At 40.9% G+C, this 10,404-nt stretch overlaps 2 protein-coding genes across 2 annotated transcripts; both read right to left on the minus strand.

The window, feature by feature from the left end:
- Positions 1–124: 124 nt before the first annotated feature.
- On the minus strand, positions 125–4,518 carry LOC135624398 (homeobox-leucine zipper protein ROC2-like). Its single transcript, XM_065127947.1, has 11 exons — positions 4,030–4,518; positions 3,268–3,488; positions 2,906–3,023; positions 2,581–2,769; positions 2,106–2,492; positions 1,915–2,016; positions 1,623–1,823; positions 1,366–1,540; positions 1,004–1,275; positions 840–935; positions 125–761 (listed from the first exon to the last, which is right to left on the minus strand). Exons 1-11 carry the CDS (start codon positions 4,114–4,116, stop codon positions 420–422), a joined length of 2,190 nt encoding a protein of 729 aa, XP_064984019.1. The 5' UTR covers positions 4,117–4,518; the 3' UTR covers positions 125–419.
- Positions 4,519–8,113: 3,595 nt separating this feature from the next.
- Positions 8,114–10,009, minus strand: LOC135624400 (ABC transporter I family member 1-like). The gene is made up of 2 exons (XM_065127955.1): positions 9,818–10,009; positions 8,114–8,943 (listed from the first exon to the last, which is right to left on the minus strand). Exon 2 carries the CDS (start codon positions 8,893–8,895, stop codon positions 8,215–8,217), a length of 681 nt encoding a protein of 226 aa, XP_064984027.1. The 5' UTR covers positions 8,896–8,943; positions 9,818–10,009; the 3' UTR covers positions 8,114–8,214.
- Positions 10,010–10,404: the final 395 nt, after the last annotated feature.

Raw genomic sequence — 10,404 nt, forward strand, 5'->3', positions numbered from 1 at the left:
CCACGGCCGCGGTGGGCCGCCACAGTATGCTTTGAGCATATGAACAACTTGACTTTTTCAAGAACACGTCCACAGGACAGATTTATTTTCTTACTGAAATTTTGAGACCATCACAACCTCTCTCTACAACTAAAACTGCATTTAGGAGCATCTCATAAGAAAAAATAACTAAACAGATCAAGGAAAACAAAATCAAACCCTTCATCATCTCAAGGGCTCAAGACAAAATTACCAATAATTCTAAGCTACTCAGTACCAAGTCATGACATGATTCTTTTCTTGAGATAGCATAATATAAACCCTAAGGCCTCTGTAGCTACATGGAAACTCTGTTCAACAAGACCACCCACAGATGTGGAGCCACCAATTATGAATTGGAAGCAGGCAAAACCATTCTCTCTTACCCAAATGATTCAGACTCATGCAACGTTTTCGCCAACCAATGCAGCCTTGATTCGTTCAACGGTGCACGCAATGAGGCTGTTAACGGTGGCGACCGAGCCGAGCGAGATCTTCGCGGTCGGGACCGAGTCGACCAGTATCTCGAATGCAACAGTGACGAGGCTACCTTGCGCTGCAGAAGCGCCATCTGGTAAGATGGCAAAGCCGGAGGGCAAGAGAGCAACGTAGTCGGGATCGCCACCATTAAGCACCACGTTCATGGCGACCACGTCCACCGGCGCGTAGATCACGTAGGAGACGACCGGATCCGTGCAGCTCTCTTGCAGTATCAGCATGTTGCTCTGGCTTGACTTCACACTCTAATAGATCAGCATCAGTTAGTCCAGTGCAAGAAACTGGGACTATCAATGTACTCCACAAACGGTTTATAAGCTTACATTGACTCGGAGAAGAGAGACGCAGTTGCCGTGGTCTCGGCCATTGGCGATGTGAGCCATTTCTTGAACGCCACCACCATTTGAAAGGATATCCCACTGTCGATGCACCAAAACTGAGAGGTAAGAAATCGACTTAGATTGTGAAGTGATAAGATTGTGTTTACCTCGTTGCGAGATCGTTCGTCGCGGAGGAAATCGAAGACCCTCTTCTGCGGGACAGGAAGCCAGAAGGATTTAGCAGCGTTGAGGACGATGCCGGGAGGCCTGCCAGGATCGCCAACGCTCTTTCTGGTCATCACCCTCACGTCCTCTGCACCATTACCAGATACCGTAGTCCATTGATGAGCGGTGGAGGCACTCACACCACCACAAAAACTCGTCACCATCCTCTCAGCCAACCTCAACATGCATTTCCTCCCTTCCGCTGTAGTTATGACTGCGACACCACAGAAACATCTCCACTTATTTGCATTCCGCTATATTAGCTGTAGCATGAAGGTGAATAGAAACAAGAAAAGCTCATTACCAGTGATATCCCCAGAGGGAACGTTGCTTGCCATTAGACTTGCGAGGCGCTCGCATTGGCGATCCAAGGAACCAATCCACCTCGTTGCACCAAATGCCAGGCCCGAGTTAACCAAGGGCTTATATATGTCATGAACAGATCCATCGTCAACCTCAGCATGCTCAACCCAAGTAACCTGCACGACGGGGAATGAATCATACATGCGATAAGAATCAGAAGCAGCATCTCATTGTTTTGTGGTTTACAGGTTCTTTTACCTTCGAGTATCCATTAGGCATCTCTTGAATCAGGCAGCCAGATGGCCTTCTTCGACACCTTGCAACCAGAGGAGGGCGTAAGGTGTCCAAGGAAACATCAACCACCGCCCAACTTCCGTCAGCTTGGTGTTTGCAGTACCGGACGAACAAGATCTCCCGGGTTGGAACAAGAGGAGATGGTACTTGGAATTCCGCCGTCATCTGAGAATTCAAGATCATAAGCTTCATCCTTGTTCGCTTGGAACAACTGCAAAGTCTGAGAAGATACAGTATATGAAGCTACAATATATACCAGCTGTAGAGCTCCATCGTAATTTCCTGCTACTCCAGTGGATAGCACCTCGAGCGTGATAGCTTTCGATACAATGCCGGAGAACACATTCGACCACTGATTCTGTTCATCGTCAAGGTGATATGGACAAATAAGTAAAGCAACTTGAATCAATTTCATCACAAGCTTTCCTAAACCTGTAACTCTCTTACCACATCCATAAGCATCTCAACCAGGTTGACACGATTCATGATGACCGCCGCGGTCTGACGCGTCGCCTCCGACTTCATTCCCAAGGGTTTTGGCCCAATTCCTCTAGGGAAGTTCCTCACGTACTCATCTTCGCTCAGTATCTCGAATGAGTCACCATGTTTCATCGTCCATAGAGGCTCACTAAGCCGCGCCATCCTTGTTAACTCCTCCATGGCAACCACTGCGAGCTCGATAACGGCGGGTTTCTCGATCTCCCTGTGGCCGAACATGCTCCCGAGTAAGTCTCCTGCCCCAAGCATGTCGCTCTCAGCCATCGGAGAGAATAACTGGTGAGGAACTACGGGCTTGCCGACGTACTTGGCAGCTATGGCAGATAATCTACCAATCTAGCAGGCATTTCAACGGCATTTTTAGACGTTCGATGAAGTACCCGAGCACTCGAAGGTCATGTAAAGATCAAGAACAGATACAAACCTCCTCGCGCAGACGAGAATTATCGATCCTGAGTTGGTGCTCATCGAAGGACATCTCTCCTAGAGACGAAGGGCCACCACAATTGGGACATGACGCATTGCTTAGTGCCTCCTTGTACCTCAAGTTCTCGGCCCGGAGCTTCTCGTTCTCAGCCCGCAGCCGCGAGTTCTCGTGCCTCTCTTGATGATTCTACGTCACGAACCAAATAGGAAAGAGAGAGAGAGATCGACGACTGAGCATTACTGATAACCAGACTAACACAGCGGTGGCAAAAAGTGTTCTGGTCATTTGCATGAATTCGATTCAAGGAGGTTTAGGGTTAAACCTTGGTTTGGGTGCGCTTGTTTTGGAACCAGAACTTGACTTGGAGAGGCTCCAGCCCAAGCTCGCGACTCAGCTCCTTTCTCTGCTTGTCATCCGGGTGAGGACACTCCTTGAAGAAACTGAGAGGAAACAAAGGCATGTTCTTTTTCTTCCCCAAACAGAAAGCATTTCCAAAAGTTGTAAGAGGTAATTTTTAATGAGATTAAAAGAGAAATAAAAACATTGTGGAAAATAGAATTAAATGTTCTCTTCTCCTATTCCTTTTATCTTGAGAAAGAGAGAGAGACTTGCATGCCCGCTTAGATCACTAGGAGAGTTTATGTAGAGCAATAAAGGAATGGAAGAACAGGCACGAGTTATTACGCCTCCAATTCTTGTATTTGGTGCTGAGTGTGGCGGTGGTATTGCTTCTTGCGAGGCCGCTGGTTCCCATCCCGATCGTCTTCGGAGGCATTCTCAATGTTGTCGCCAAAAGATTTGGTCTCGAACTCGTCATCCCGAACCGTTGGCATCTCAATCTCAGCTACCGTTGTCTGCGGAATCTCCACAAGCTGATGCTGATGTTGGTATTGAAATGGGGGTTCCTGTTCATCCATCAAATTTGGCTACAAAAGTTAGAAACAGGCACTTGACGTAGAAGAAGAAGAAGAAGAAGAAGAAGAAGAAGAAGAAGGGAAGTTGACAGGAAAGAAGAAAAAGGGATGACAACATGTCACTCCTACAGTTTTAGCCTCCCATTTGTTTCTCAAGAAAACACAAGAGAACTTTGGGTACTGAAAAAGGATGAAGAGAACCCTTCAAAAACTCCAAAATACGCAGGAAAGAAAAAAGTGTCATAGCATCTTCCTCAACAAGAGAACAAGACAACAAGTAGAGGGAGATGAAAGACCACCAAACGGACATTTCATCTCTTTGTTTCTCATATAGAGAGGAGGATTTGACATCGAATGGCTCCAAAAGCCCTTAAATCTTTAACTCTACCAAACTCTACCTAGAGAACATGCACAAAAGAAACTGATCTCATTCTTTCTCTCAGTCAGTCCTGGCAAACCTAGTACTACCATGGAGATCACATATATGATCTAAAAGGCAATAGAAAGAACAAGAATGCTTAGACTCGCTCACCTGACCGAGAGATAGAGCCGCCGAGGATTGATACTCGGCACTTCTGTTCATCCCGATCATCGATGCCACATGCGTTGCAGGAATCATAATCCCTGCAGGGATAACCCCTCCCTCTGCACCAAACCCTAGCCTCACCTCTCTTTCTCTTTATTTATCTCTAGGCTGGGAGAACCCTAAAAGTTCTTAGAGAAGACCTTGTAACTGGATTACATATCGAGAAACCGCAGAGGTGAACAGGGAGATGCATAGCTTTTAATGCCAAATAATGTTGACAACCAAGACGTAGTCCTAGGACGAGCAGCACTGCTTCTCACGCTTCCTTCTCTCTCTCTCTCTCTCTCCCTCTTAGAAGGCGAGAAGTGTGGGAGAAATTAAAGTAATAGTGGGTTTAATGCATGCATGTAAGACAATATGGTGGGTTCTGAGAAGAAAGCAGCACAAGAGAAGCTCTTAGAGACGGATGACAGAAAAGAGAAGGGGATCGAGAGGAGATGGGAGAAGAGGAGAGAGGTGGACTCCATAGGAGTTATTGCAGACTGTATTGATAGGGTGTAATTGCATTTATTGAGAAGGTTGTGTAATTGCTTCGGCTGCACCACAGAGACTGGATTCTATAAATGATTCTACAAGAGAGAAGGTGAAAGCTTTGATGTATGTGTGTATATATATATATATATATCCTTTGTTAATCATCTAACAGGAAAAAGATAAACTCAAAAGAGAAAATATGAAGCATTAAATGCTTCCTGAGCAGAACTGGTGTTTTATTACGAATTAAATGTGCTAGCTTTGAATCTTGTACGACTTCATAATGGAGAACTTATTTGAATGACATGGTAAATAATGACAAATGATCCTATTTCCACACAACACTTACGAGCTCTACAATTAATGCTAACAACTAAGAGCAAAGCTAGAGCTTCTCGAGTGTCTCCTCGAGGTAAGCTAGGCTTTTCATTACTGCAAAGTGGTGGCAGTGAGAACCTGCAAGATTCCAAAGCCGGATGGTGGTGATCAAGAAGGGTAAATCGTCAAGTCTCGCAGCTAAGGAGACTTAATTATCTCCATTCCTGTTTACCATTTTCGTTTACATATGTATATATATATTACGGAGCCCCCTCCAACTCCCAACATTTAAGGCCTCTGAGAGTGCATTTATGGAGAAGAGAGCAAAGAGAAAGGTCGAATCTATATAACGTATATACATACATACGCCTACCACCTTTTTTTGGTTGTAAAAGTCATATAAAAATGTATTCCTCAAGAAAAAAGCATATATAGCTTACGATGCAATGTATTATCTTTTTCTTTTTCATTTTTTGGCAAAAATTTATATATCGATATTCGTATATCATTTTTTTTGTGTATTTACTCCTGTAAATTTTAGTGTATTTATATATATATATATATATATATATATATATATATATATTCTTATAAAGCTAAAACACTTATAGATATTCCATTGTAGTTAATATGCTTCTATATTTTAAAAAAATAAATTATTTTTTTATTATATTTAAAATTAGATTTATCATTTGTGTAGCGATGCACTAATCAATTAGATGTCAATATTCTCTTTAAAAAAATATATATCATTTTTAGATTTTTAAAATTTTTAATAATTAAAAATAATAATAATTTTAAAATTATCACTCACGAAAGATTTAAGTATTTTTAAATACGTACATATAATATTAGAATTAAAAGGACAAATGTAGAAGCTTCCTGTGAGAGCACGTATCTTCTGGTCAGCCATGGGAAACAACTCACCTTGGCTGCTGGAAAATGTCTGTTCCTTGCATGTCTGTCTGATTTGGAGTTTTGTAGTTTTCGTAGTCAAGTACGAGGGAACAAAGTCAAAAGCAATGTCTCTTTTGCGTTCTTTTCCTCTCATCCCTCTCGTCTTTGACTATTATTTTGTCATGCAGTCTTTTCACATCAGTATGTATATATATATATATATATATATATATATAGAGAGAGAGAGAGAGAGAGAGAAAAGTGAGATTAAATCTCGCAACTTCAATTAACTTGGACACCGCAAAGTGTGCTTTCAAATCCATCCAAAGTTCCCTTTCTTTTTTTGTTTTGTCGGAAAAAGGAGAAAACATATATTAAGGTAAAGAGTTTGAGTCAAATTAATCAACACTAACTAGCATGAGTTTTAAGTTATGGTTTTTTTTATATATAGGATAATAAGTAGGGGTCAAATTAATCAACACTAAAACACATGAGATTTGACATGAGCTTTCAAAAAATTAATTATTCTGTTTGCAACATCTTGAGCTAACAAATAAAATCTCGACATCCAAATCTAAATGATTAATCTATTATTACATAATTAATAGATATCATATTGGAGTTCACGCAAAAATATCTTATTCACCATTTAATATAACCAACAAACAATGAACCCACATCTTCTCAATTACATTATCTTGCCTATAATTTTGGTCCAATATGATGGAATAAAGCCACTGTAGATTCTAGGATTCCACTGAACCCATGCCTCAGGGTCTATTTGCAACACAATCCTAGTTAATGTCAACAGGTACAAGTGCTCAAGGACAAGCAACACTTCGCTACGGTGAGTTTAGTATATGATCAGAAGCAGGGTAAAGAAGACAACTCCCAAATGATGCTGATGTTTACCTCAACAAGGAAAGCCATCACCTGTTCTTTGAACGATCCTTCAGGGGTCAGCGAAGAGCCTGAAGCTTTCCATGAATGCACGCATGTATTGGTTCCAACCCCGCAGGTTTACCTTAACAGAGGAAAATGTCTCAAATATCCAACAAAAGCAATACATATTTTTAATGTATAAATGCTCTTACTCATATATTTGAGGTGGGCAATGCTAAAATATTATGTAAACACCAAGGAAAAAAGACATTTGAGTGAGTGAACACCTTTGTTCCATGACAGCTACCACAGGACAAGCATTTTAAGAGTATGATGCTTTAAATGTTAGCGACCATCTTTCAGTACCATGGATCCCAGCTTATCAGTCCAATACATACAGAAAATTATTCAAACAAAACTAAAGCCCTATGATCTCACATTATATCAAATTGCATCACAAGCTGATAGTCTGTGAAATTATGAATTTCATGTGCTCCAACATTGCTAAAACATTAGTTCCAAATATTGCTAAAACATTCTTTGGGAGACTAGTAATAGTATTAAGCAACTTTTGTTGACTTAAGAGTCCATCCTTGCAACTCATGCCTCTGTCAACTCAAGACGGACCAAGCCTGAACAAATCTCAAGTGAATAATTGATGTCAATCCAAATCTTGCATCAAATCTTATCCATAATAGATGTAGACAACTCCTTTGCTCACAAGAACGGTCATATAATTAAAAACCCAATCTGGATGCACCATAGTAGCATCCAACTAAATCACATTGGCAGTAAACGATTCCCAAAGGAAGATGCTACCAGTGCTATCTGCTTGATCAAAGGCATGTTTAAGAGCAAGCTTACCAAGAAATTGGTTCAACCTGACACACTTGCGCCTTCACTTGAAAGAAAAACCAGTAAGAAGAGGATGTCAGTGAAAGTAAAGGCATGTGAAGGGAGTCAAGCAGGTGATGGTAATGTTCCAACTATTGAAATCAGCAGCATTTATTGTGAGTAAATACCTACTCCACTGTTGAGATAGGTAGATACCTGAAGTAACATTGACCTCTCCTGTCCAACCTTGCATGTGGAGCAATGCTAGAACTCCCTTAGCTGTTCAAACGTGGCTCAGTCTGTCCAGTGCAAACAATTCCTGGAGTTTGTCAGACTTTACAGCTAATATCTTAATCCAATGATAGAAAACTATCTCAATTGTCATAGGAGAATAACATACTGTCAACCAAGCGCTTAAACAACCTCTATGAAAATATAGTGTTCCTAGCTAAGAGAGATTGAGAGAGAGGGAGAGAGAATAACAGTGAATTGAACACAACTGATCAATAAGAAAATAAACTTTGGAAAAAGTATGTATGTTATGTGTATGTCAAACCAAAGGTGGCATCTGAAATAATTGGAAAAAGAAAACATATATGTTATGCGTACATCAATGGGCCAGATCGACTAAAATTTTTCTTCTTTGGAAATCTTTCTGGAAGTACAAGAAATATGGAATCTGCAGTTCAGGAGACAAATCGTTGAGGAATAGAACAGAGATCACATTTACACTGAATGGACCATATCAACCAAAGTTTTCCTCCTCGGGAACCTTGCTGGTAGCCTAAGGGACATTGCATCTTCAATCTCAATTGGCAGGTGTGTTGCCACAAATACAATTCCACCTTTCTTCCTGTGCTCCGCTATTATGTATTCCAACATCCGCACTCCTTCAGCATCTAAAGCAACTGATGGTTCATCAAGCAACCAGATCGGCCTGTCTATAGCCAGTAATCTCGCCAACTGTAGTCGTTTCCTCTGACCCATTGAAAGCATCCTCGCCTTCTCTTTTGCAAGCCTACCTAGCCCCATTAACTCAAGAGCATCCATGGATTTCCCACACTTGCCTTCCAGGACTTCAAACCATTGTACATTGTCCAATACAGTAAGTTTCTCCTTTATGGCATCTTTCATTGATAACCAGTTAAGTTGTAACTTGTATTGTTGGAAGACTCCCGGAGATGTGATGTCATGCCCATTCCATAGGATCTCCCCAGCAGATGGACGTGAGAATCCAGCTAGCATACGAAGAAAGGTGGTCTTTCCAGAGCCATTAGCACCAGTCAAGACAAGAGAAGAGCCATCATGCACAGAGACATTTATATTGCGGAGGACAGTCTGACCATTACGCATGCAAGAAACATTATTCAGGAGAATTCGAGGAGGTGGCGGCTTGAGAAGGGGCATCTACTGCAACTAAAATTGTTTGCTGCAAACTAACCACAATTTACTACACTGCAACAAGAAACTACTTCATCAGGGATAGCATGAGAAATTACATCATAGTTGTCTCAAGAAACTCACTAGAAAACCAACACGGAAATCTCAGAAAAAATACAGATGAAGATTTCAATACTGCAGGTGCACAATGAATGACAGCTGAAAAATCACATTTCATGAGTCGAAGCTTCTTTAATTAGCTCAATGACAGTCAAAAGATGTATGATACTTGATTCTATCAAGATACTAGAACTCCACAAGTTAACTGAGAAAAGCCAGTTAAGGTGTAGTAAATGCAATGCATTCGGAACAGAATACCAATGGATCAGTTGGTCCAATTGTAGGTTTAATGATGAATCAAAAAAAGAGATATATACGCACATACGTAAAAGAGAACTATTTCTTTCATTTCTTTCTTAATGTTTTCCCTTATTACCATCATTTGGCCCTTTTTTTCTCCCTCCTTTTCTTCTTCTTCTACCCTCTCGATTTGCTATCATGGATGAATGACATTTGCTCAAGTACAAACAAACAACCAATTGGAGACGAGAATGAAATCAGAAGATTTCTTGAGAACCGAAGAACTAGATAGCCAGATATCTGGCATGGCTTACACGCTAGCAAAGATTTGATCAGCATCAGCATGGTAGATAAAATTGAATCAGGGAATCCGCATGTCATCCTTGGACAAAGTAAAATATTTAATCTCCACAATTTCAGGTCCTTATGTCTTCATATTGTGCACCAATCTAATTTTAATATACATGGGAATCCTAAAATAAGCTATCGCAAGAATAAAAGGCAAACCTTTAATTCCGCAGAAACACTAATAACCCCATCTTTGGGGGTTAAAAATTACAGTAAAGACCCGATCAAGAAGAATTGTCACCTCTAGCAGTAAGCATCGTATTGCGGAGCCGCTACAAACCCTGTTGCCCAACGGACAGCGACATAGGATCTCCAACCGTTGCTACTGCCGTGGAGGGATCGCCAGCCACGAAGAGGGCTCGTCGCCGCTCGTCTCGCACCGTAGGTTTGCTCGAAGCTTGCAGCCGGTTAGTACCGCCGCTCTGAAGCTGTATAATCGAAGACACCGGACCAAACGAACTAGGGCTTCAGTTTATATTTGGGTTAGGCCGTGGGCCGTGGGCCGTAAGCAGTGACTTGGATCTGTCCGCATATACGCTTCTTATACGGATTTTACAGCCGCATATATGAAATGGATTCCATTATGCATATATCCGCATATGAGCCTACATGAATATAATATATATATATATATATATATGTATGTATATATATATACATACATATATATATATATATATATATATATATATATACATATATATATATATATATCAGAATAATATTTTAGATTGATATCCATGTCGCTTGATCGTTGACCGTTGACTGAGTCTATCGTTTCATTGATTGATTATATTATCAAGTGTCGAGTCTCTATTTGCGATGAAT

This window comes from Musa acuminata, chromosome BXJ2-10, assembly GCF_036884655.1.
Source record: "Musa acuminata AAA Group cultivar baxijiao chromosome BXJ2-10, Cavendish_Baxijiao_AAA, whole genome shotgun sequence".
NCBI lineage: Eukaryota > Viridiplantae > Streptophyta > Magnoliopsida > Zingiberales > Musaceae > Musa > Musa acuminata.